At 42.7% G+C, this 26699-nt stretch overlaps 6 protein-coding genes across 8 annotated transcripts; all 6 read left to right on the top strand.

Annotated features, from left to right (window-relative positions):
• Positions 1-215: 215 nt before the first annotated feature.
• Osi15 (DUF1676 domain-containing protein Osi15) lies at positions 216-1930 on the top strand. The gene is made up of 3 exons (XM_017247246.3): positions 216-658; positions 1016-1168; positions 1232-1930. The coding sequence occupies exons 1-3, from the start codon at positions 340-342 to the stop codon at positions 1402-1404; spliced, it is 645 nt and encodes a 214-aa protein (XP_017102735.1). The 5' UTR covers positions 216-339; the 3' UTR covers positions 1405-1930.
• Positions 1931-2033: 103 nt separating this feature from the next.
• Positions 2034-2870, top strand: LOC122321573 (uncharacterized). The gene has a single exon (XM_043211978.1). It carries the CDS (start codon positions 2523-2525, stop codon positions 2865-2867), a length of 345 nt encoding a protein of 114 aa, XP_043067913.1. The 5' UTR covers positions 2034-2522; the 3' UTR covers positions 2868-2870.
• Positions 2871-3791: 921 nt separating this feature from the next.
• On the top strand, positions 3792-4714 carry Osi16 (DUF1676 domain-containing protein Osi16). The gene is made up of 2 exons (XM_017247416.2): positions 3792-4136; positions 4197-4714. Exons 1-2 carry the CDS (start codon positions 3821-3823, stop codon positions 4712-4714), a joined length of 834 nt encoding a protein of 277 aa, XP_017102905.2. The 5' UTR covers positions 3792-3820.
• Positions 4715-5051: 337 nt separating this feature from the next.
• Positions 5052-10066, top strand: LOC108129250 (mucin-2). The gene is made up of 8 exons (XM_043211606.2): positions 5052-5070; positions 5525-6272; positions 7336-7737; positions 7792-8078; positions 8118-8469; positions 8704-9170; positions 9210-9446; positions 9486-10066. Exons 1-8 carry the CDS (start codon positions 5052-5054, stop codon positions 10064-10066), a joined length of 3093 nt encoding a protein of 1030 aa, XP_043067541.2.
• Positions 10067-10397: 331 nt separating this feature from the next.
• LOC122321522 (uncharacterized) lies at positions 10398-11238 on the top strand. Its single transcript, XM_070282048.1, has 2 exons — positions 10398-10416; positions 10505-11238. Exons 1-2 carry the CDS (start codon positions 10398-10400, stop codon positions 11236-11238), a joined length of 753 nt encoding a protein of 250 aa, XP_070138149.1.
• Positions 11239-11569: 331 nt separating this feature from the next.
• On the top strand, positions 11570-25491 carry Osi17 (DUF1676 domain-containing protein Osi17). Of its 3 annotated transcripts, none has more exons than XM_070281852.1 (10): positions 11570-11804; positions 14356-16076; positions 17197-17430; positions 17602-17858; positions 19868-20046; positions 20194-20538; positions 21246-21438; positions 22699-22809; positions 22884-23062; positions 24882-25491. In XM_070281852.1, the coding sequence occupies exons 2-10, from the start codon at positions 15437-15439 to the stop codon at positions 25021-25023; spliced, it is 2280 nt and encodes a 759-aa protein (XP_070137953.1). In that variant the 5' UTR covers positions 11570-11804; positions 14356-15436; the 3' UTR covers positions 25024-25491. The 3 variants fall into 3 exon arrangements, with proteins under 3 accessions (XP_070137953.1, XP_017103836.2, XP_017103839.2); XM_017248347.3 differs by having other exon boundaries at positions 11570-11808; XM_017248350.3 differs by lacking the exon at positions 20194-20538 and having other exon boundaries at positions 11572-11808.
• Positions 25492-26699: the final 1208 nt, after the last annotated feature.

Here is a 26699-nt window from a genome sequence, read left to right as displayed (position 1 = left end):
ATGGTCAAGAAATTGCCGGCCAGGTAGCATACGCATATGCTTTGCATAAATTGTTTTTGGATTTTTGGATATTCGGTATTGTTATTGCAGTACGGTGCGTTTTTGCTTTTTTTTCTCTTCAGTTTTTGGACGGTGCGCGATTTCTAGCCACTAAATTGGTCAATCGACGACGGGCACGCATTCGATTCGAAATGCTATAAAATGCGGGGGCAGTGCATACAATTAATCACAAAGCGATTCCCGTTCACAAAGCCAACACACCAGGCAGCAGTCCGCCGACCAATCCAAGGATTATTTTCTACCAAGTTCTAGCCAAAACCCAAAAACCCAAACCCCAAAATGTGCGCGAAATACGTATGTGTTGTGCTGCTGGCCAGCCTTGTGTGCGGTGCTTTGGCCCTGCCCTCGCAGGACTCCAGTGAGCGGGACCTGGTCAACATGCTCAACCGCCTGGATAGCGAGGAGTCGGTTTCTCTCTTCGGAGGACTGCGCATCGACAGATCCGAGACCGGCCGTAGCTTCGGAGCTGGCAACGCCGTCGAGTCCTTCGAGGATCGTGCCGAACGCTACCTGGAGACCCACGAGCTGAACCTCTCCTTCTCTGGTGATGAACAGGAAGAGAACTCTGAGAACGAGTACACCGGACGTGCCATGGAGGGTGAGTCTTTAATTAGCTATCGAGATCAAAAAGGACTTCCTGTTTCTCAGATTAAAAAAAAAGTGGAGTGTTCATTATTGAATTTTCCATTTAAATAATTCATGTTCCCAAAATTGTATTGATAATTGGAAAACCCATTATCCAATGAGTATCTTATAATACTCCAATACTTAAGCGGTAGCTTTTTGAGGAATAATCCCAAAGCCTCTCAAACCAAAACTCCTCAAACGAAACGAAAACAATAGCACATTTTATTGCTTTGATGGAAAGAAATGTAAAAGCTTTCACCGCACAAACAAGCATTGAATACTTTTGGGAGCTTCGCTAAATCAAGCGCTTTCTCTTTACTTTCTCCAGAGTCTCGCAGCAAGCGCATGAAGAAGATGCTCCTGCCCCTCCTGCTGGCCCTGAAGCTGAAGAAGGCCGTGGTCGTCAAGGTCCTGTTCACCATCATCAAGTTCATCTCCCTGAAGGCTCTGGCTATCTCCTTCCTCGCCCTCATCCTGGCTGGTAAGTTTCATTAGCCGTCAAGGTTACTGTGACAATTATATCTAATCGAATGGTTATTTTTAGGTGCCACCTTCTTCAAGGATCTGTTGGCCAAGAAGAAGGAACACATCACTACTGCCTACATCACTGGCAGCCCCCTGAACGCCGACATCGTCCACTCCGACTGGAGCCGCAACGGTCAGGCTGGTGCCGCTGATCTGGCCTACAACCATTACGGCCTGGCCCAGCCCTTCTAAGCCGGACCTTGAGCTCACTTGATCCATCCATCCCACGCTAAACTATCTGCTATATCTTACCCTACCAAAGCTTCACTATCCTTCTTCACTCTCACCTTTCACCTTCGACCTGCCCACCTCTTTCCCCAATCTAAGCTATCCTGATACTTTCCCTTCATTCCTCTAAGACTTCACCCTGAAGAATGGCTTAATTCGTAGTCAATAATTATTTAGTTACATTTAGTTAGTTAGCTGCGACATACCAAAAACAAAACAAAAAAATTACAAAAAAAGAGAACAATTGTAAAGGTCCCGCGACCCATGGCTAGCTCAGGACAATTCTTAAGGATAAAAAATCAATCACGATTGCGCCATATTTATTGCACATTTCCACAATCCACAGTCTCTTGGCGGATGTTAATGTCACTCAGGTTTATCGAAAGCAAAAACAACGAAGATTATGCCTGCTAAAGAGCTTACTTACTAAGTATTTATTCAGATAACTTAAAGCAATTGAATAAAAATGATTCATCAAATGCAAAAACAACTGCCCCTCGAAACTTTTCTTGCTCCAGCCATTAAAGTAAACGGAAACATGAAAGCGAAACAAGTATCATGGGACTACCTATTAATATCATCAAAGCGTTGAGCCAAAAAACTGAGGGCCTTCTGCTATCCTGATATATGGCAAACATATTTCCCGACCTTTTTTTCAGCTTGACAAAAAGTTAGTAGCCCAGGCCATGCCCCGGTCAACAATATTCGACAGAGGTGAAGATTAATGGTTTTCCGTCAAATTGATTTATTTTTCCTCCCTCTGTTGACATAACTACAATCAACAACAAATTCAAACAAACCGAATTAAGGGCTCGAAAAATGAAAATGAACAAATTTAATAAAGTTATATATCCAATTTCAGGTTTAACATACTTCCAGTAGCACTTTCAATTTATTTTGCGTAAAAGCAAAACCAAGTCAAACACATGGCCGCCTAATTATATTAGCAAATTTAATTGCCTTGTCGTAGGCCCAATGGCTTTCTTTGCGCCAACTTCCTAATTGCCATTTAATTAAATGTCCCACATAGACTTTGCATATATAAGTCAAAGCCAACTTTCAGAAATTAACACAGAGTCAAGATGAACGGCTTCAACAGCAAACTCTTCGGGTGTCAGATTTATTTCGCCCTCATCCTCGCCCTCTTGGTGTCCTTGGCCTGGACACTTCCGGTCGAAAACTCGGAGACAACAGTGGCTGTCCAGGATGAAGCCACAAACACTGAGGAATTTATCGAAGGTGTTCCCGTCATAGAGGAGTCGTCAAATCAAGGACAGCTGCGATTCCCTCCTTTCAACAACAATGAATCCGGCGGATTTTTCGAAAGGTTTGGTGAAAAATTTAGAAACAAATGGAACCCATCCTCGACCACTACCACAACAACTACTACCACTACAACTACGACCAAGGCTCCGGCTGGTAAATAAATTGGGCACTTGAGGAACGTACAAAGATTTATTTAATTATTTATTTAAAAATGTATATATTGAAAAAAACAATAATAAAGTAAAACAAATTGCAGCAATCTAAAATCTATGTAATTCTTGGTACTAGCCATTACACTAAGAAGTTATTGAAAGGGCCATTAATATAAAATATGAGTCACATCTATTCTTTTTTTTGCCAAACACTTCATCACTGTCTTCACTTAGATTGACTTGAAGACTTTAATAACTTTTATGGAAATACCAAGGTAGACCAATAAATTGGTCATTAGCACTGCATGTAATCTGAATATAAAGCAGGCAAGGCACGGCGAGGAAAGATATATTACCTCATGGGCAAAAATGAGCAAAGAAAGTAGCCCAACGAGGCTAGACCGAGCACAAATGAAAATGTAGTAATAATTAACAATGAATTGTTAGTTAGTCCCAGTTAAGCAGGCAAAATGTTGGGTCTTAATTTATGGAGGTCCGAGGCACGCGACTTTTATCTGGCCGGCACTTGTAATTATCTGACTGTCTCCGAGTCTGAGCCTGAGAGTTTTCTTTATTTCATTCGGATCTCTGAGGGAATTCATTAGCTGGAACTTTTCTGTTTTTGGTGACAGAATTAGCCAGTCTGGGCCGTTTCGCAAGACTAACCACCGCCACTGGCCGCAGAGGAAAGCGAAAGTGCCGCCCAGTTGGACGCAGCTGACTGACGCTGGGAAGAATTTCGACCACAAATCGTTTTGGGTAATTAGAAAAGCACAAGGCCCTCCAAGAGTACAGAGCCCATGTTTGGTGAAAGGGAAATGGGAATTGGAATAGTAGCCGTATCAACGGCAGTGGCAGTGGCAGTGGAAATAGCGAAGTGGCAAGTATAAAAGGTAAGGCCATAAAATTGAGATGTTGCAGTCTAGCCAACGATCGCAAAGGCATTACATTGTATATCGAAGATGTTGCTGGTCAAGACCCTGGAATATTTATTTTACCTGGCCCTGTTCGCCTTCATGTGCAAGTATTCCCAGGCAGCGAGTGTTCAGTCCACGGAATCACCAATAAGTCCCACGGAAACTCTCAAGAAACCCCAAAAAGCGGATAGTATTCTAAATGGCTGTGAAGCCTCATCATTTAGCTGGATGTGTCTCAAGATCGAGTTTGTCAAAATCATGGAAAAGCTAGCCGAGCAAGAGGAGCTGCGGGTCCTGCCAGGTGTCAGCGTGGTAAAGGACGAAAATGCCACAGAACTGAAGACATCTGAACTTATGGCCGGTGGGTTGGATCAATCTTTAAATTGGCAATGTCAAAACTGAAACTCATTTTATTTTATAGAAGTAGCTCGGAGCTATCCTAGTGATCCCAGCACTCGATTGAACGGCTATATTGTTGCCAAGTTGGAGAATATCCTGAAGACCCGTTTTCTTCGCTTTCGCCTGCTGGATGACCAGTCTTTGGTAGAGGGCCGAAAGCATAAATTCGGGAAGAAAGGTGGCCTAGAGGCACTCGTGGCAGCAGGGGTCATGATGAAGGGCATGCTGATGGCAATGGGCTTCGGTGCCATCGCTCTGATGGCCGGCAAGGCTCTGATGACAGCTCTGATGGCCTTGACTCTCTCGGGAGTTTTGGGTCTGAAGAGTCTGGCTGGTGGTGGCGGAAAGTCCACAACCTACGAAATAGTAGCGAAGCCCATTTACACCTCTAGCCACTCTCATTCGGTGAGCCACGAAGATGGTCACGGGCACTCTGCCCACTTTGGTGGAGGAGGCGGTGGTGGTACTGCCAGTGGTTACGGTTACGGAGGATACGCTAGGTCCCTAAAAGTAGATCAGGCAGCCAACCAAATCCAGTAACTTGAGTTTAACAGGAATCTTGTTTTTATTGTTTTATAATCTTGTATTATTATATCTTGTTTTAAACCTATTTATTTATTCTAGTTTAAGAAAATTAATAAAAGTAAGCTTATATTAAATAATCTGTAACAGGAATTGCTTTTGAAGACCATGGCTATGAAAATATATATATTAAAGATCATATCCAAACATGTGAAAAGAAATCCCCCAATGTCCCCAATTAGCAAAATTATTTTATATTGATTTCAGTTTCTAACAAACTTTCTAATCCCAGCTAATTTTTTGCACTATAAAATGCCAAAGCTGAAAGCCGAAAGGCAGTAGTTTAAACCACACCATGGGGTCGATTTGCATAGGTAGGTCTAAAAAGATCAAGAAATTACAAACATTCTCAATTTGTATTTTTTACAGCTTTTCTTTCACTTCTCTGCTTATCTGGAGTAAGCTTGGGACTCAGTGTGTTGGAAGATTCTTCCATTCAACACAATTCAGTGAAAGAAATTCCTAGTTTAGTCAACAGAGAATGGCCGATTCCTATAAAAAATCTCTTAAGACCTCCAAATAGTGAATTAGAGAGACAAATTGCTTCCCAAATAAATGAAATAGAGGCCCAAAAACTAGGAAAATTAAGGGATTATAATGATTCTAACGATTCTAAGCCATCCTCACAAACAAAGTTTTGGGGAAAGTGGCGTCGAAAGCACCGAAGAACCTCCACAAATGCACCTCCAACAACCAGTAGAACAACTCCGGACCCTGGCATATCAACGGATAGTCCTATATCTACAGAAACCCCTTCAATATCCACAGCAATCCCAACGTCCACCGGAACCGCATCAACGTCAACAGCTATTCCGACTTCTACTGGATCTGCAACAACATCCACAGCTGTTCCAACTTCAAGCTCCACAGCTACAACAACACAAGGGACAACGTCTACTGCGATTCCTACTTCCACAGATACTGCCACCACCTCCACAGCGATCCCAACTTCCACTTCGTCGACAACGCAAAAGCCGACCACTTCGACGGCAATTCCTACCTCAACAGATATCACAACATCCACAGCCGTTCCGACTTCAAGCTCCACAACTACAACAACACAAGGGACAACTTCCACTGCGATTCCTACTTCCACAGATACTGCCACCACCTCCACAGCGATCCCAACTTCGTCAACAACGCAAACACCGACCACTTCGACGGCAATTCCTACCTCCACAGATATCACAACATCCACAGCTGTTCCAACTTCGAGCTCCACATCTACAACAACCCAAGGAACAACCTCCACCGCGATTCCAACTTCCACAGATGTGACTACATCTACCGCAATTCCAACTTCAAGCTCGACATCTACAACGACATCGACTACAACACAAGGAACCACTTCCACTGCAGTACCTACATCTACAGATACTGCTACCACATCTACAGCGATTCCAACTTCCACAGATGCTGATAATACATCCTCAACCCCTCCAACTAAGCCTTCTGAAGTAACAGAAACCCCAACTACTTCCACGGCAATCCCCACCTCGACAGAAAGCCAAACAACATCCACGGCAACTTAGAAACTCATTTTTTTAAACCAACTATTAGAATCTGTAGTATGAAATTAAAATTTTAAAATACACTAATAAATATTTATTTAAAAATTAACACATATAAGAACATGTGGAAATGTACATTTTGGAAGAAGTCTCCCTAAAATCGTACTCTTTTCTGTTACTAATTAGCGATTGATCAAACCACTAACCCACTTTCAAATTTGCACGAATCGCTTTGATATAAAAGCCAAATTCATTCCCAGAATCTTAGTTGTTTGGACACTATCATGGAGTTCATTTATATAGGTAGGTGCACAGGATTCGTCAACAAAATTAATTCCTATACTTCGTTTTGTTTTCAGCCTTGATTTTTTGCTGCATAAAAAGTCAAAGCTTTAGCCAGTCCGATGGACTTAAACAAATCGAGGATGCAGTCAAAACCAATTTACCTATTCCCATATTGCTAAGAAATGGTATCCAAGTAAATGAATTAAATTCTTATCAGTTCGAAAGAGAAAATGAAATTAAATTTAATAACAAAGAGCTAAATAATGCAGCCGTAAATGAAGATTTATTAAGCGATGAAGAATCCCGCTCACGCCACGCTCTTAAAAAGTTTTGGGCTAAATGGAGACGTAGAAGAACTTCAACGGCCTCACCAAACGTCACACAGACACCCTCAGACCCAAACAGTTCAACTACAGGACCAACGAATGAGCCAACTACTTCCACTGCGATTCCGACTTCAACAGGAGATCCAACCACATCCACTGCGATTCCGACTTCAACTGGTGATCCAACCACATCCACAGCGATCCCGACATCTTCTCCAACCTCCACTGCTATTCCAACATCAACGGGCGATCCAGCCACATCTACAGCAATTCCCACTTCAACCGGTGATCCAGGCACATCCACAGCGATTCCAACATCTTCTCCAACCTCCACTGCTAATCCAACATCAACTGGCGATCCAGCCACATCCACAGCGATTCCAACATCATCTTCGTCGGCAACAGAAGTTGCACCAACCTCCACTGCTTTTCCAACATCAACTGGAAATCCAACCACGTCTACAGCTATTCCGACTTCTAGTTCCACCTCAACACAAACCGGAACTACTTCCACAGCTATCCCCACGTCAAGCTCCACGTCAACTTCTACAGCAATCCCCACGTCAAGTTCCACGACAACAGAGGCAACAACATCAACAGCGATCCCCACGTCAAGCTCTACCTCAACTTCCACAGCAAATCCCACCTCTAGTTCCACGACAACAGAGGCAACATCCACTGCGATCCCCACGTCAAGTTCCACGACATCAGAGGCAACAACATCAACAGCGATTCCCACGTCAAGCTCTACGTCAACTTCCACAGCAATTCCCACCTCTAGTTCCACGACAACAGAGGCAACCACATCCACAGCGATTCCAACGTCAAGCTCTACGTCAACTTCCACAGCAATTCCTACGTCAAGTTCCACAACGACAGAATCGACAACTTCCACAGCGGTTGACACGTCAAGTTCAACGACAACAGAAGGAACCACCTCCACCGCGGTAGCAACAACAAGTTCCACTACTTCAGACACGACAACATCCACGGCGGCCCCCACCTCTAGTTCCACAACAACAGAGTCGACAACTTCCACAGCGGTTGACACGTCAAGTTCAACGACAACAGAGGGAACCACCTCCACCGCCGTAGCAACAACAAGTTCCACGACTTCAGACACGACAACATCCACGGCGGCCCCCACCCCTAGTTCCACAACGACAGAATCGACAACTTCCACAGCGGTCAACACGTCAAGTTCCACGACAACAGAAGGAACCACCTCCACTGCGGTAGCAACAACAAGTTCCACGACGGCCCCCACCTCTAGTTCCACAACGACAGAGTCAACAACTTCCACAGCGGTTGACACGTCAAGTTCCACGACAACAGAAGGAACCACCTCCACCGCGGTAGCAACAACAAGTTCCACGACTTCAGACACGACAACATCCACCGCAGACACCACCTCTAGTTCCACAACAACAGAGTCGACAACTTCCACAGCGGTCGACACGTCAAGTTCCACGACAACAGAAGGAACCACCTCCACTGCGGTAGCAACAACAAGTTCCACGACAACATCCACGACGGCCCCCACCTCTAGTTCCACAACGACAGAGTCAACAACTTCCACAGCGGTTGACACGTCAAGTTCCACGACAACAGAAGGAACCACCTCCACCGCGGTAGCAACAACAAGTTCCACGACTTCAGACACGACAACATCCACCGCAGACACCACCTCTAGTTCCACAACAACAGAATCGACAACTTCCACAGCGGTCAACACGTCAAGTTCCACGACAACAGAAGGAACCACCTCCACTGCGGTAGCAACAACAAGTTCCACGACAACATCCACGACGGCCCCCACCTCTAGTTCCACAACAACAGAGTCGACAACTTCCACAGCGGTTGACACGTCAAGTTCCACGACAACAGAAGGAACCACCTCCACCGCGGTAGCAACAACAAGTTCCACGACTTCAGACACGACAACATCCACCGCAGACCCCACCTCTAGTTCCACAACAACAGAGTCGACAACTTCCACAGCGGTCGACACGTCAAGTTCCACGACAACAGAAGGAACCACCTCCACTGCGGTAGCAACAACAAGTTCCACGACAACATCCACGACGGCCCCCACCTCTAGTTCCACAACGACAGAGTCAACAACTTCCACAGCGGTTGACACGTCAAGTTCCACGACAACAGAAGGAACCACCTCCACCGCGGTAGCAACAACAAGTTCCACGACTTCAGACACGACAACATCCACGGCGGCCCCCACCTCTAGTTCCACAACGACAGAATCGACAACTTCCACAGCGGTCGACACGTCAAGTTCCACGACAACAGAAGGGACCACCTCCACTGCGGTAGCAACAACAAGTTCCACGACAACATCCACGACGGCCCCCACCTCTAGTTCCACAACGACAGAGTCAACAACTTCCACAGCGGTTGACACGTCAAGTTCCACGACAACAGAAGGAACCACCTCCACCGCGGTAGCAACAACAAGTTCCACGACTTCAGACACGACAACATCCACCGCAGACACCACCTCTAGTTCCACAACAACAGAGTCGACAACTTCCACAGCGGTTGACACGTCAAGTTCCACGACAACAGAAGGGACCACCTCCACTGCGGTAGCAACAACAAGTTCCACGACAACATCCACGACGGCCCCCACCTCTAGTTCCACAACGACAGAGTCAACAACTTCCACAGCGGTTGACACGTCAAGTTCCACGACAACAGAAGGAACCACCTCCACCGCGGTAGCAACAACAAGTTCCACGACTTCAGACACGACAACATCCACCGCAGACACCACCTCTAGTTCCACAACAACAGAGTCGACAACTTCCACAGCGGTTGACACGTCAAGTTCCACGACAACAGAAGGGACCACCTCCACTGCGGTAGCAACAACAAGTTCCACGACAACATCCACGACGGCCCCCACCTCTAGTTCCACAACAACAGAGTCGACAACTTCCACAGCGGTTGACACGTCAAGTTCCACGACAACAGAAGGAACCACCTCCACAGCGGTAGCCACGTCAAGTTCAACGACAACAGAAGGAACCACCTCCACTGCGGTAGCCACAACAAGTTCCACGACTACGGAGTCCGACACCACATCGACGGCAGTTTCCAGCAGTTCAACAACTGAAAACACCCTTTGTAAAAACTTTCCGCATCTCCCTATATGTCAAGATGATAATTAAATCGATTGTTTTGAGAGAGAGGATTCTTAAGTAAATCTCCTTATATCCCCCAATTTACCCTCCCTCCAAAATAATTCCATCAAATATAAACGGATTTTTATTACAAATATATAGGCTAAATAGTTTCTGCAAAATAATAGCAACAAATACAGAGAGTGGATGATATCTATAGTTTTAATTAGCATGTTGAGATATAGGCAAAATATACATTGGTACTAATTAGCAGAATTAAAGCTTTATTTGTTCATTAACCTACTTTCTATTCAGACAATGAGTTGAAGGTATAAAGGCAAGAATTTATCTCAAGAACGTTAGTAGACTTACCATCACGATGAAGTCAATATATATTGGTAAGTGCATATGAAGCTAGTAATACAAAAAATGTTATAAATATTATTTTAAATATAGTTGCAGTGATTTTAGCATGTCATTTAAAAGTAATTGTTGCTCAAACCAATGACGCGCAGCCGGTCCTTAAAGTTCTAAAGGGTGCCGATGACCCAAAAACACCATTAATTGTGCTGGCAAACCCTAGTTCAAACATTCATACGGAAGTCATGTCAGAGCCAGAGATCCAGAATCCTGATTTGGAAACAACTATAGCCACACCAACGGACACTACAACATCTAAAACAGAAAAGCCATCTAAAAAGATCCGTCCGCCACAAATTAAGAATCCATCTTTCAACCAGCAGCAGCGACAAAAACTTGGACTTCAGGAGCTTCTCTCTATGCCTGGTGGCTGGGAAAGCATTCCTATAAGCAATCCTGTCTCATTGGTTGCAATGTCCCAACAGGCACATATTCAACCCATTTTCTATCCAATGCCAGTTTATATTCCGTATCCGATTAATCCGTTAATGCTAAGTCACCAAATGAATACAGTGGGCCCTTTGGAAAACAAAAATCTTGAAGATCAAATCAATTTTAGATTTAATGAATTGATGTCTGCCAAATTACTTAGAGATGCCTTCAAAGGTGATAATCCTAAATGGCCAGAGATGAACAACAACTTTGTAAGACCAGGCAATCAGAAATGGAGGGGAAAATTTAGGAAAACCACATCGACGACTACAACAACCACAACGGATTCCCCAGTAACACAGTCAACAGAACCTACACGAATTTCGGTTGAAAATAATAAGGAGACTGTCGCCGAACAACAAAAGTAGATGAGAACAAAAATGTATTTATTATATGTATTTATTTATGAAAATATATTATATTAAAACAATAAACTCAATAGTTTTTTAAAAATTGCTGCATACTTTTAGGCACTTTAGGAATTTCACCTTTCTCCATCTCTCTCCTAAAGTGTGATTGTGTTGGTAAAAGTATCTGTATATTAAAACTCACCTACCAACACCCAAAGTTGGCCGCATCTTGAGCACCTCGGTTCAGATATTCAGTTGGTCTTCCACGCTTGCCGGTCTTCGACGTTTATCACGCCTCTCCGCTAAAAAAAAAAAACGAAATAAAGCCCCCAAACAGTAAAAGTGAAAGACGCGTCGGGCTTTTGGGGTGATGGATTCTTGAAATCCAATCTCCCGAATTTCTTCTTGTGAAAACCGAGAGCGAAAGTGACCAGTGGCGGAAAAACAACAACGACCGAATATCACGCTAATTAGGCGTCACATCACAACAACAAATTGCGTCCCAGAATTATGACGACGAGTGTGCGAGTTTAAGTGTCAGTGCGTGTTGTCCAGTGCTAATTGCTGGCGGAACATCTCACCAAGTTAGTAAGTTGGCGGCCGAAAAGCCAAACAAATCGGACCCGATCGCCCGTGAATGCGAATATGTTGACCTAGTTTTTTTTGGCAGACCACTCAAACAAACGGCAACAGCTGCTGGCAAAGCCGGTTGCAGATTTTGCCTCCAGCTTATCAACCGAAAAAATGAAAAAACCAGTTTACAGGGAAATGTTCATGTGCATGTGCATTTTCCAGTTGGTGAAAAGTGAAATTTCCTGTGGCGTTTCTAGCGCCAGCAGCTGGCTCTTCATAAAGTTCTTAAAAACCCGCCCCAAGAGGGCTCAGTCGAATTATTAGCGCATGCCAGATGGGAATCTCAACGCGCTCTAATACACATTAGAATCCCAATTAGTGCTTTAGTTGGCGTGTCTACTGGTTGTAAATTCTCAAAGCCAACCAAACTGAGAAAGGTTTTTACAAGTTCCCCCAAATTAAGAGCTACAAAACGAACATGTCAGAGGAAAGTAAACAAATGGTCATTCCCTTCAATAATCAAGCTTAATTGAAATGGAAACCTTTTAGCATAAATTGCAGGCCATAAACCGCAGATATGTATGCAAGCCAATGACAGTCCGAATTATTTTTATTCGCAGTTTTTATGGGCTCGTCGCAATAATTAGATTCAATTTGTTGCACTCCCTTGCAGATGGATCATAAAAAAACTACGTTGAATCCGATCTATTTGGACTTAATAAGCCATTAGTGAGTCAAGTTGGTTAACCGCAACGAAAGTGAATTTGTTTTTGGTTCGCCATGGTTATAGATTTCTCTGACGGCTAAAAAGAAAAAAAACGCAACGCAAAAGACAGACTCTTTAAAATATTTGCACGCTAACACAAATCGCACCACTTTGGCCAGCTCAGATACAGGCACGCATAAAGTGAAATTAGTAATCTATTAGATACATTCACTAGGCGTTCGACTGAAACCGAAAGTTGGTTATCTCAGGAATTGATACAATTTAATGAAATGCAAATGCTTAAAGCTTTACGTAACCAACGACGACTTAGATGCGTGTGTCCGTCCGAGAAATTGTCACATAAAAATGCAATAAAATCTTTCGGAAATGCTGTGACTGACAGTGCCAAAAAAAACGACAAGAAACAAACACATTTTACAGGGAAAGCTTGTTACCTTCCGAAAAACGTAATCTGAATTGCTACCGAGAGCTGGCCATTTTCAAGTGCCATTACGGTAGATGTAATTGAATCATTATTAAAATAAGAGCAGAAAGCATACAAGTGAAAGTGACAGCGACAGAACAACAGGTTAAATATATGAAGCTCTAGAGTCTTGCATAAGTTCCATAAAGTAATTTAGAGTACTTGTCACAAGAGCTAATTTGAAAACACATGTCAATAGATTTAGTGGGAAATAATTTTTAAGATCTTTCTGTTATTATTTGAACTAGATACATCAAATAGATATGAAAACTACAAGATGATTTGCCTTTTTCGGGGTGCAGTATCTGAATACCTTTTTTGTGTGCCGCTAACCCTTCTAGTCTGCTAACGGTCTGACCTGGGTCTACGACTCGTCTTGAACCCGCCGTAGAACTTACATCACTTGAGTGCTTTATTTTTGGGCAGGGACCGAGTTCTGCCACTGGCCAGTGTACTGACCAACTTGATTTAGTCAACCATTATTTTTGTGGCATTTGTGTATTCGCTGGTTTATGGCCATGTTGTTTGGGCATGACATAAGTCTCCATGGCACTTTAATAGAATGGATTTAATATGAAAAGCCATAACAAGACGACTCGTTACATGAAACATATGTCGTTTGTGCATACGAGCCGCCTAAGTTGCTTGGGAGCTCATTAAAAATAATAACCATTAGGCGTGATTCGCAGTGCAGCTGCGTACGTAATATGCTGTAATTGATTGCACTGGCAAGACGATTATAGGCGGACAAACAGTTAATATCAAGACGTCTGAAATGTCATCTGTGAATATCTAAGCCATCATCAATGAGTACTTGCAGCTAATTAGAATGCTACAAAGGAATCAAGGACCTGCGTAAATAAGGTTAGGTTCAATCGTTAAGATTGATGTCTTGATTATAGACGATGGCCCTATTTGTTGCTTCAAGTACCTTCAATGGCCATGAACGACAAAAGCTACAGAATATATATATCACAAGTATGCCGGCATACATCTTTTGTTGTTCACCAGAAGTGGCTCAAGTAATTCTAATTTTATTTGACAACTTGATTGCTTTCTATTGTCACCAAGAACCGCTTTTCAAATCCGCTCTTAATAGTCTGATAGAAACTTCTATTTTTTAGCAGCCAGCTCACTGACCCAATTTTTGTAAAACGTTATAAATTCGAAAACCGGAAAAATGCATAAAAGCAATGCAGGCTTGTATAAAAAGTTTGGATAAAATACTACCAATTTATTAAATAGAAGTCGGTCGACTTATGACCCATTTTCTCTTTAAACTCAATTTTGAGTTGCCGGAAAAAAATCAAAAACTCACTAACCATATTGGCGCCATAAAAACATAATAAAAATCGTCGCTTTGTCTTTGCAGAAAACTCGTTTGTGGTTGGGGGATCCTAAATGGCCGTGAAAAGAGCCGACTGAGAGAGGAAAAACGACAAAAAGCGGCTCGAACCGGGGATAGCAGAAACAAGAGGAATTAACGTCAAACTCGCAGACAAACTGAGCTTGAAACAATCTAAAGCTAACTGGAAAATGTATAAACAAACATAGGAGCAGAGTGCAGAGCAGACGAAACAACTTTCAGCGTTGGTCGGACTTACAGTTAACATTTTGTGCGCGTCGGAAGAATCTTGCAGATACCACAACGTGTGAATGCAGAGGAAGATACTTCGGTCAAATACCGCGGATGTTGCAGTGCAAAAATTGAACGACTGAACTGAACGAAACCCAAGATTGAGAGAGCAATAAAGTCAGAGTGAGAGAGAAACACAAAGAAAGAGAGAGATACCGGTCTGCTTTTAGCCTGGCCAAGATCATGGCCAGCAGTGTGAGCCGCAACAAGCTCAGTTGAACGCCAGACGCGCACGCATGCGCACGCGAACCGCGCTAACAGGTGATTTGCATATCTGTCAGATACGAGACACAACACACCAGATACACGAGTAACAAGATACACCGTTACACCGTAGGTGTGCCGCGCGATGAAGTAATTGCTGGCCGCTAGATAACACAAGCTGGTAAATAGAAAACGCGCTAAATGCGGCAGCGAAATTCCAAACAAACGAGTCCAAAGTAAATATTCAAGAAGAAAGTACTGCCAAATACAAAAAATCATAAAAAAAAGAAAGAATCGAGGTGGTGAACAAAAACAAATCAGAGCCATCACCAATCAATGGCATTGTGTTTGCGTGCTAAGCCCCAGTGCCACACAAATTGATTCCTCAATTGGCTAACGATTTCGCCAATAAAGCCGGCCATTGTGTCTGCCAAACTCGAAGTTCCTAGCCACGTTACTTTGGCTAAATAAACATTTTGGGAAGCGAGAAAGACACAGATTGCACGGTGCAGGGCTGCAATTGCAGGTTGAAGGTGTTAATTACCCTACAGTCCGTCACAGTGCTAACTGGCTGAGTGAAACCGAAATCGGATAGCCCAAAACGAAACTGAAAATGCTGGAAATCTCACAAATCAAGCAGCAAGTGCCCCATAATTGGACCTCGGGTGAGAGCCGGCGGCAGAGTACATCCTCCAAGACAGTGGCGGACAGTAGAAATCGCATCGGGAAATCGCGTCTAAATCGCAGCATGCTCAAAACAGGCCTGTTGGTTTTCCTCTTGATCTGCCTAATAAACTCGGCCGTCCAAGCGGATGAAACGGCTAGAAATGGTCGGCTTGGCCGCCACCTTTCCACCACTCCGCTAACTTCCCTGGAAACGGAGGAGTCATCGGGCGAGGAGGCGGTGACGGTCACCACCGAGCCGGGAACGGAATCCCCCATTACGGAAGAATGGCAGCCTGTCGTGAATGCCACACAGGCTCCGGATAAGCTGGAGAAGATTAAGGGTAGTGACTCACTTCTGCTGCGTCTGGCCAGACGATTCTCCAGCGGAAACGAACTGTGGGATGGCCTGGTTCGCGACTGTTATCTGAAACCGGACATCTCGTGCTTCCAGAAGAACGTCTTTAGCTATCTGGATGGCGCCCTCGATGTCCAGGATGTGAATGTGACACAGCGACTCAAGTTTTTCAAGAATCAAGTTGAATACGAAGTTGAAAAGGATAAGGAGGATCACTCTCAAGCTCGGGCCGGTAAGTGAAAATAATTAAATAATACAGGATTGATGAAGATCGATTGACGCCCCTTCGACTTCGCCTAGAAGTCGAATAGTAATGAAGAATAAATTTCACTGTCTTAATTTTTTTAATTTGGAAATTATAAAGAAAAATATTTAAAAATAATTTATTAAAAAATAGCGCCCTCCTCCTCGATTCTCATAGGTTGCAGTTAAGCAGGCCCAAAAATTAAATTTTTTTTCCTTGATTTAAAATAACTTCTTCACGCCGAATAAACGTTTAGCTAATAGATGTATCTTATGTAAGAGCCCTTGTTGTGGATTTTTCGTGTGTGTGATCACTTTTCCAATCTGTGATTCTTTTCTTTGCTTTGTTCACCGATACCTGAGCACGTCCACACAAAAAATGCCGATGCCGATGCCTTTGCCGCTACCAGTAACTTTCACTTGCTCGGTTTTGATTTGATTTTTTACGTATTTTGCTTCTCCGCCAGAGAGCAGAAAATAAATATCTACCACGGCAACGATCTTTCGTTTATATGAGTCACGGCGCTTTGACTGCGCTCAATTATGCGGCTTTTTAACAGCCATCCGATGTTTTCTTTTGCTCATAGTGTGGCAAACACTGTAACAATCGCACATTAGCAACAATCAAGCTGGCCAAGAATTATGTAAGCCACTGAACTCGGTTCAGAATTAGCCAATAGTGTTTGAGAATTCATAACAATAATTTTCTATTAAAGGTAATAGATTCATTGTGACTTAATACGTTATTTAATATTTAATATTACTTCTTGTATTCTGAAGGCTTTCCAACCTTAAGTCCCTTAAATCCTGCAAGAACGCCTCCCTTTAAGCATTTTCAAAATTAAACAAGGATGTTGCTTCAGTGGAAGTTGTTCCATAAACGGAACTCTCCCACATCCTTTTACTTTTTTACTTCCTTCCAAATTGAAAATTATTTATAGGCATTGTGTCGAGTTTGCGGAACGAGGATTAGCTTTTACGCAAGAACAACAGAGCATCCTGTAGGCAGGAAATCGGCACAACTTTCGTTAACCCAAAAGCGTCACTCAGTGTTCATTTCAATCCACGTCAGTGCCACCATTTCTAATGCTTTTTTAATTCCCAAGCAGCCAGCCCGGAAACCCCCATCGAGGAAGTGACCAATGCTCTCTACGGAAAAAGTATAAAATTCGCCATGACACACGATCTGGAGGTGGATCTACCAGAGGTCATGTTCAATGGCGCCACTTTCCGCATCTCGCCGCGAGCAATCGAAGGAAACGGGATCATTGCCAAGCTGGAGCTGATACCCAAACAGGTTGTCAAGGCCCGACTGGCCGGGGCTATAATCCAAAAGAAGATACGTAAGTAATACTCGCGATTTCTTGCTTCATCACGCACTCTTCCAGATATACATGCATATGCATATGCAGATGCAGATGTAGATGTAGATGCGATTCTGCATTCGAAAGCGCTTTCACTCTCCGCCTGTGCATTAACAAACTTTGATTCGTTTGCTACTTTCGTTTGTCCAGAAAAATTTCTACGCAGCAAACTGGTGCTGTCATTCCTGGCCTTGCTGCTGATAATCAAGATCATCAAGATCAAGCTGTTCTGGCTGCTGCCAATCGTCATCGGAGTCGGAGCTGCCAAGAAGTTGCTTCTCAAGTTCCTGCTCTTCCTGTTCCCGGCGCTGTCGCATCTCTTCAAGCTCTGCTCCTACTACCAGCAATCCTATCACGCTCCAACCAAATACCATCATCATCATCATCTCATCGATCACCATCATACGGTAAGCAAAAAATGAATGGGGGAATGACGGGGCAAAGTATTGATTTTCTCTAAAGAAACCGCAAGGTTTGGGGGAAGCTTGTGTCAAGGTCTCGGAAAATAATTTCCAACCAGCCGGTTTTGTAGTTTTTTTTCGAAGTTATTTTTAACCTGCTTTAGTGGGTTAGAGTAACAGTAACTTTTCTCTAAATTATTCTCCATTTCTCAGTTTTAAATAAGTTGTTAGAGAAGCCTTACCTTAGCTTACATCTTTGCCAAAGATTTATAACTTTTAGATTTTATCAAGTGAACCAAAACAACATTCAAGATTTTTAATACAAGATTATTTTGTTTGTAGCATTTTAGTTCATACAACCAATGACACCGAAACATGACATTTGTTTGAGCTTTCTTTTACACCTCATAGTGTGGCTAACTGGTTTTTGGGTTGGGCCGATTATTATTTTCACGTTTTAGATTTTTCCCAAAAATTTCATTAATAAACTTGATGAGATTCGAATATGTCTGTATCTGTGCCGGTCGGAAGTTTCTTTTGTTGATATGTGAGCACGCTCCCGGAAATTCAATTAGAAAAGTCTAGAGTCGTCACCATGAGACAGGAGTTGAAAAGTATTTCATTGAGAGATTCCCGGCTCTGAGTTAAAGTAGCACGTGCCTATGCCATGAAAAATATCTCACGCTGACACAGACAGCCCCCAGCAGCTTGACATATCGTCAAATGAAATCCCGTCTTTTGAATTGTGCCCGTAGGTAGGGATTATATCTGTTAGCCTCCTCTTCAGACCGCCTCCTTGGGGCCCTCGACAGTCCTTCTCGTAGCTTTCGCAATGGCTGTTTGCTTGAAAAGACTGCACACGCGTAGATACTCGTATTTATGAGATATTTATGTTCACATTCGTAAATGTCGCCGGGAATGCTATTGAACGAAGACCAGGGCCTGGCATTCCGCCAAAGCTCGCGGGATAATCCGGGTATCTATGTCTGCGCGAAACATTCCCAGAGACTGCAGACGATGGGGATTTACATGAAAATTGATTCAATAAACACACAGTCAATCTGGCAATTATAATCCTTTACAACTCTCATTTAGTCGAGTGCCATTGAGTTGGGCTCCAGGCCAATTCGAGGAAAAGCGACAATCAGAGAAAGCTGACATCCATGAGGACTATATGCATTTAAACTTGTTCTCCCCAGGAATAAATAAATAAATGAATCGCTACCAGGGAAAGCTAATAGACACGGAAAGAATGTCGAACAGGGAGTAGTCTAATACATTTATGAATTCACACCCAGGTGGCCACTATTATGTGCATAATTTTTACTCCACTTTAAGTTTAAAAACGGCTGCCAGCCCTGGCTGCTTTCAAAGAAGGTGGTAATGAATTTCACTCTAAAAACGAATGTCTTTCCGGTCGCAAGGATGTTGAAGCATCCACTTATCTTGTCATCTGTTTATGAGCGTTTGTCACCTCTTTACTAGGAAAGTTTTTCGGTGGCACTGAGCTTGAAATACGATTCGGATAAAAAGCACACATAATAGGCAGAGCAAGAACCTAGAAAGCCCAATTCCAGGCAATGACACAGTCGCATAGCTCGGTATGTTTGATTCGATGTTTACGGCTATTTGGCAGTCATTGAACTGAGCCAGGGGGAGGCAGCCACTAGACAAAGTCGTGTGGCATAATGCGTATTATTCGGTCGGTTCTAGCAATGCCATTGGCTATAAATAGCCAAAAAGATGTCGCTATAAGAGCACTCCAAAGAGAAGCCCTCCAGAGCAAGAACTTTTCTGCTATTTTGAGTTCATTAAATGTCAAGCAGAAGCCTTGCAGCCTTGACTGTTTTCAATTTACGCTTATCATTGCTTTTTTCTATGCCTTTAGCTCGATTGGTACACAAATACAAAATTCGATGCACTTTTAATTCTTTATATTTAAGTTAATAACTGTAATAAAACTTTAATAAAGTTTTTAAATAAAATATTTTTCTCTGTGCTTTTTTTTTTTCTAGGTTGTGCCGCCATGGCACAGTGGAGAGCATCATTCGGTGCCAGAAATTATTTACACCCATCCACCGAAAGGACATCCGTCAGCCTATCTCCATGGAGCCCCTATTCACGAGAGCCACGGCCCAGGATTCGAGCACTTCGAGGGCGCCTGGGAGAACAGTGGTCCTGGCCTGGGATCTGAGTAAGTTTTGTTCCTCCACCCCTGCCAGCATAACTCTTTCCATATCCGTATCCGCAACTGTTACTGTAACTGTCTGTGTATCTGTCTTGTCTCTAAATCACACTCACACTCATCACCCACGACAAACGACTGCAAATCACTATATAGATACATAGGCGATATAAATCGCGTTGCACAAATTGAGGAAAATGCGCATTACTTTAAGCCCGACACGGCGAAAGACGCCGACGTCCTGCATGCTTGGGGACTGGGCGGTACACAGGGACACCAGCAACACCAGACACACCAGCAACATGTCACACAGCAGCAACACCAGCCGCAACGCTGGCCCGTATCCTCGCAGCAGCCCAGGCCGCCAACGTCGCAGCAGAAACTCCAACTGCCGCAGCATCAGCTAAAAACACAGCTGCAGCAACATCAACAATTAAGTGCTCAGAAAGTACATGCTTCTAGTCACAGTTTAAACCCATTTCAAAGTCAGGACAAACAAAGGTACCTACCTGCCAGCTAAGGGCTTCTAAAAACCAGCAAAACCAACACACACGAAAATTCACTTGCACCGGCACTCGAGCACTCTTGGCCACAGAAACACGCACTCTCATGAATATAACGTCATAAATTACTAACCCGATTCTTAAAGCCCTCTAGATACAATTTACCTTTTTGCCAGGTCACATGGTGTATATAAGCTACCCGAACATTTTTCCTTTGAATATAGGCGTATTTAATATCACAAATTACACAATGCATATTAAAAATTTTTCAAAAATTGGTTCAGGTTGATCGGACTGATGGAATTATAATGGAATTATTAAAAAAATTATAGATTAAAAACATAATTGAATATTTTACATCAAAACTTTTCAATCAATTCAATTTCAACCCAAATGTATTTAAGTTCTTCTGTAAATTTCGAAATTTGCCTCACTTATTTAAACTATTGAAATATCTTTGAAAATGGGAAATTTACGGTGTCCTTTTATTTGTTTTCCCAACATTACACATGTCTCCCCATGGCGCAGGCAAATTTAATTACATTTTTTGTTAATGAAAGCCAAACAGCACACTGTTAGTAATTTTTGCCAATTAAAAAGAGCAGCGAAAAGGAAATTTGATTCGACGCTCCAATGAAACTATTGTGGGTCACCTACTCGGTGCACACTCGCTGCCCGCCCCTAATTGTGTCCCTGTTTTTCCAGCTCAAGGCCGGCACACTCCCAGCACCACCCGGTGTTCGTTCCAGGACACTACCCACCGCAGAGTGGGCCAGGACTTACGGCAGCAGCACAAATTGCGGCGCAGTATGACCCAGCACGGAACAATCAGCTCCAAGCCCAACAGCCACAGCAACACCAGCCACTAGTTCAGCAGCAACCTGAGTCACAACTTTCGGTGAGTATCGCATTACTTTCCACAAAGGTGCACAAATATGTATGTTCTAGTTTAAATTATGCATAAAGGTGCATAAAGCTAAACACATGATTATTAAATAATTCGTTTAATAAAAGAATTTCTAATGAACTTGTTCCACAACTGCAAAAGTGAATTAAGATTTTACGCGGCTGGTAAAATATGTTTAACTTCAATAACTCTCTAGTTTCACTTTAAAGAAGAGAGTTTATAATACCTATTTACGGATTATTGGATATTTTTGCAGTGGGCTTAGTTTCCGTGTGGGTCATCGGGCTGTCAACCATCCTCTCCGCCCTTCATTAGTGACACACTGCCGGCTCCCACAGAAAGATTGCATATTGCATATTGCACATTTGCGCAGCTAAGCAACAAGACAACACAATCAATCAAGCTGCTGCAGTTTCACTAACAAACACACAAAGAAACGTCCGCAACCGGCACATGGCACATGGGCAGCATTTATTGACACTTTCCTCTGAGTGCAGATACTTGTTTTCCTTGGCTTCCCAGTGCCCCATGCAAATTGTTGTGTTATGTTTGACTCGGTGCCTGTATTCTTTTCTCTTTTTGTTTAACGACACCATTCAAATTGCAGGGCCGTGCAGGGTGAATTGGTTGGCAAACAATTTTCCAGACTGACACTCAATGACAGTTTTCACTTTCAAGTGCTCAAGCCCAAGACCAAGGAACGGACAAATGTGGGCTGTGCTTTTAGGCACTCGGCTTGTTCACTAAGCCATAATTAAAATGCACTTTGCCATTGCCATTACCACTGACATTGCCATTGCCATGGCTATGCATGTATATTGCACTGCCGGCAAAGCTGACAGCAAAATCCGTAAGCTTTCAAAATGCCCCGCTGTTCACCTTAATTAAATAAGCACACCTTGCCAAAGCCACCCGAATATGATGGGAACTTGCTTTGCTGTTCCCTGTCGGGAAAGTGTGCCAGCGGCTCTAAATTCACTCTGCTAAACTGTCCAAAACAGATGGCTTGCAACGCACACTCGACCCTTTTGCAACCGAAAATTTCATTGCAAAAACCACCGAAATTGTGACAGCAACCATGTGGGTTTCAACAAAACAACATTTCAAATTAATTTTCATAGAAAATTAATTCTCTGATAGTCATGTTTGTGCATTAAATTTCAGACTTAGAGAACTCAATGGGATTACAAAAATACGGAAAACAGTTTCCCATTATTACACAATTTTAATTTAATTTAAACCCTTTTCTAGCCCGAACTGGCTGCCCAGCTGAAGGAAGCAATTCGCATTCAAGCCGAACAGCGAATAATCCAGCAGCAACAGAAAATACTCGAACATCAGCCTTTTGTGCAGGACGGACAGGTTTGCCACAAAAAAAACCCTTTTTAAATCTCTGTTCACTGTGAATAATTTGCGCCTTTTTCTACCATTTTCAGCCGCTATATCCGCTTAACTACGATCCATTCTACAGTCCCATTCTGCTGAAAATCGACAAAATCGTCGAACAGCTGGGAGTGAAAAATGACCTGTGCAAGGAGCGAATTGTTTGCAGCATGTACAAGGACCCGGCCACCTATAGTCCTCACAGCAATTTCGTTTCCGCCGAATTAAGTCGGTAAGTCATTTGTTAGAGCTGGTTCTTCAAGGAAAGTTTTATTTTATGAAGTGCCCTTTTTGACAGTTTTCCTATCCAGACTTTCCTTTTTATTGACTTTAATTGTCTTTAATTTTCAATTTTTTTAATATTAGTTTTCAAAGAGTGTCAAGTACACTAAAGCACATTATGTTTGCTCTAATTGTTCCCTGGCCAATGTCAAACTGCAATTAGTTTCCAACTTGCCAAGTTTGATGCGTTTTGTTGGGTGAAAACCTGAACCTGAACCGTCCCCCATCATCGCCTATCAATTAATGGGCAAGAGCGTGAAAAGAAAGTGGAGCTCTGAGGTTGAATCTCCGAGGCAAGCTGTCTAAGTGCAGTTTGTCATTTTGTCATGGCAAGTTCGTAGCTGTCGCATCGCATCGCGTCTTCTAATTGAGCTGCAAACTGCGCACTGCACACGGGAAGCCGAGTGGAACGCTGTGGCACATGCCACACGGTGCACGTCACATTCCCCGTCAATGGTTCCACCCACATCGGTCACTCTGGACTCACTCGAGCATGCCGACGACCAGATAAACTCGCATTTCGCATTCATCATATTTCTCATGGCTCATTATCTTTCGTGGCATGCCCAGGTTTTTCACGCTGACAACAATGAGTGCAAAATTGTTTTCGGCAACTTTTTCCTTGCCTCTTGAGAGATAAGTGTCTGGGTTGACAAAATTTTGACTGACAGCGGCAGTCTCCCGCCAGAAGTCCAACCTAGTCCTATTCCCTACTCCCTGGCATTGTGTGATTTATGGGTCTGCGTGGCCATGACACGCCATTCATTAATTGGGTGGCCCAAGTGTGCCTAATTGTCTTATCGAAGCTTCAAAAAAGAGGATTCTTGAAACTTAGGTTTTCATCCTTTCTAGCTGAAAATTAATTAAAGTAAATTGTTCTAATGAATGCTAACTTTGGTTTTAAACGCCCTTCATATTTAAGCAGCGTTAAATTATGAAAGCCCTTGTAATTAATTGAAAAAAAGTCTAGTAGTGAAAAGTAATTATAATTGAAATTGAAAGTCATCAGATGCTAAGTGGAGCTCGTTTTAAAACTTGTTTGAAATGTTTCAAAATTACTTTTCCGACCTATTCATTAATTTTGCATAGCCTAGGCTTTTATCCTTCAATTCTCCTAACCTCATGTGAGAATAAAATGTAATTCTAATGGAGCGCCAGAAATTGTTATGTATTAGACACTAAAAGTTAAACAAGATGTTCTCTGGTCAGGTCACGTCCTCCTGAAATTCAGCCAAAGAGCATAGGAAATCAGTTTGGCCTTGGCTTTTGTGGGTGCTATTTTGCCACCCATCCCCCTAATTCCCAGAACTCCCCAGGTCCCACATTCACGGCACGACTCACTAGTCACATGAAATCCATTAGCAACACTCCGCCCCCAGAATCAATTGCTTCAGACGCCTCCAATTGGGGCTTGTTGAATGGCTGAATAGGTTCCTGGGTTCCTTGGATGGTTGGTTGGGAGTTTCCGGATGAAACACGGCTGTCTGGCACACAAAAGACGCGTGCTGGTAAGCCCGAAAGTAAGTCCAAGTGATTCGACATGCCCTTTCCAAAAAACTTTAGTGCGCCGTGCCGAAATTGCAAAATTAATTAGCTGACTTCCTAGCAGCTCCCAACCGTAAAAGTTTATCTAACCGCAAAAAGAAGCATCTGCTAGAGGCGAGAGGCTTTATCAGAAAAAAATATACCTCTACTACATACATAGGCACTTAATTAAATACGCGAAAAAGTTGTTTATTATAAAAGTTAACCATTTGTGTCTGTTGCAGCGATACCAGCGAACTGGAGCCCGTAACGCATGCGAATGAGGCTGTGCGGCGTTTCTACCGGCTAATCCAGGCTGCCCGGGATGGCCAGGATCAAAAGGACTGTCAGAGCCTGTACCCACAGTGCAATATGCCGGCCAAATGAGCCAGAGGGTCGTTGTGGTCCAGACCAGGTCCAGATTCGCGAAACGAGAACGAGCAACTTTAAAGTCAATTTTCCTTGTTAAAACCCGAACTGTAAATAAGATAATTACTCTAACTTATTCCTAATGTATTTGTTAAATTCTTATTATTTATTTATTTATTTATATTAGTCTAATGGTTCGCCTAGTTTATGCTAATCTACGCCCATCTGACACTCGACCGCTGAGCTAATATTCATTCTGATTTTGTTGAAAATAACTCACAAATAATTCATTAGAATTGACTGCGGTCAGTGCACTTTTTAAATTGTCATCCCACAGTGAATGGCTTCTATTTATTTAACAAATAATTCGATAAAATACGAAATAATGAAATCAGAATATTTATTAATAGCCGGTCAGATGGTCGCCGCTAAAAATTCAATTAGTCAATATGCAAAAATTGTTATTAGAAGATTTATTTATCGCCAGTGCACATAAAATGGAAAATAAATTGAAATTGTGTTAAATATTAATCTTGTCGGCATTAGGTTTTATGGTGAATTGGATTTCTGGGAAACTTAATAGTCTTAAAAAGTATAGACAGTATCGAATGATGGATTATCCTAGAAGGGGTTTGCAAATATATAAGCAAAATATAATTAAACAGAGTGGTCTTAATCCTCATAAGTAAGTAAACAACTATCTGACCCTAGAATTTAATTACCGAAATACATTACTGATAAAAGTCTAGGGTACTCACTTGAAAGCCAACCAAACCACCCAAGGCGAAGCCCAATTTAGCACAAATGTGCTTCCTTGATTCCTCATGTCTTTCTGGAGAATCAATGCTGCTGGATTTACTTTGAATTAATCTGCTTGAATATTTTAGAAGTCTATATCCAGACCAGCAAACCCACATGCTGGGAAATCACTCACTCAGACCAGCAGGTTCAATAATAACACATTTTCTTTGCATAAATCATGGCGCCACAACTCAGCAGGAATGGCGTGCCAATATGTCGCCTAATTGTCGTTGGCAAACAGTCGAAATGGAAAAGAACTCATTTGCATAAATATATTTATTAGGCAGCCTATTGGGCGGCTTTGATGTCTCCAGGACGAGCTCACGAACTCATCTGAAATTAATATTTATGTAAATTCCAGGCGCAATTAACACGCAAATGGCATGGCTTTCACTTTTCGTCCCCCTCCACTAACAAAAAACAAAGGAAATATAAAGTAAAAACAAAAAATAAATATATACAATTACAACAAAGGGCGGAAGCATAAGTAAGACATTAAGATTCGTGGGCTCGCTGTCTCGGCCCAGCCAACTGCACTGACATCAAAACACCGATTGCCAAATTGGCAGCTCATTAAATGCCAAGTACTTTGAGAAATGTCAGCGTCACGAAGCTCCAAATTTTTTGGCCTACGAAAATATTTCCGCTATTCGAAACCAAGAAAATATTTTTAATGAAATAAAGTAGGCACCACGCCCACACTTAATTGATTCCAATGCTACTGCTTCTTTTGTGGACAGTATCAGACTACAAGGACAAGAGCTCATTGAGACAGAATGGAATACGAAGGACACACCAGCACCCTCCTAGTATAAACAAGCCTAGAATTATTTGTTTGGTCAAGAAATACCTAAACAATGTTGGAATATTACATTACATTGAGTTCATGTTGC

The sequence above is a fragment of the Drosophila bipectinata genome, chromosome 3R (assembly GCF_030179905.1).
Source record: "Drosophila bipectinata strain 14024-0381.07 chromosome 3R, DbipHiC1v2, whole genome shotgun sequence".
Taxonomy (NCBI): Eukaryota; Metazoa; Arthropoda; class Insecta; order Diptera; family Drosophilidae; genus Drosophila; species Drosophila bipectinata.
Note: the sequence above shows the minus strand (reverse complement) of the source record. Positions and strands in the feature narration are given on the sequence as shown.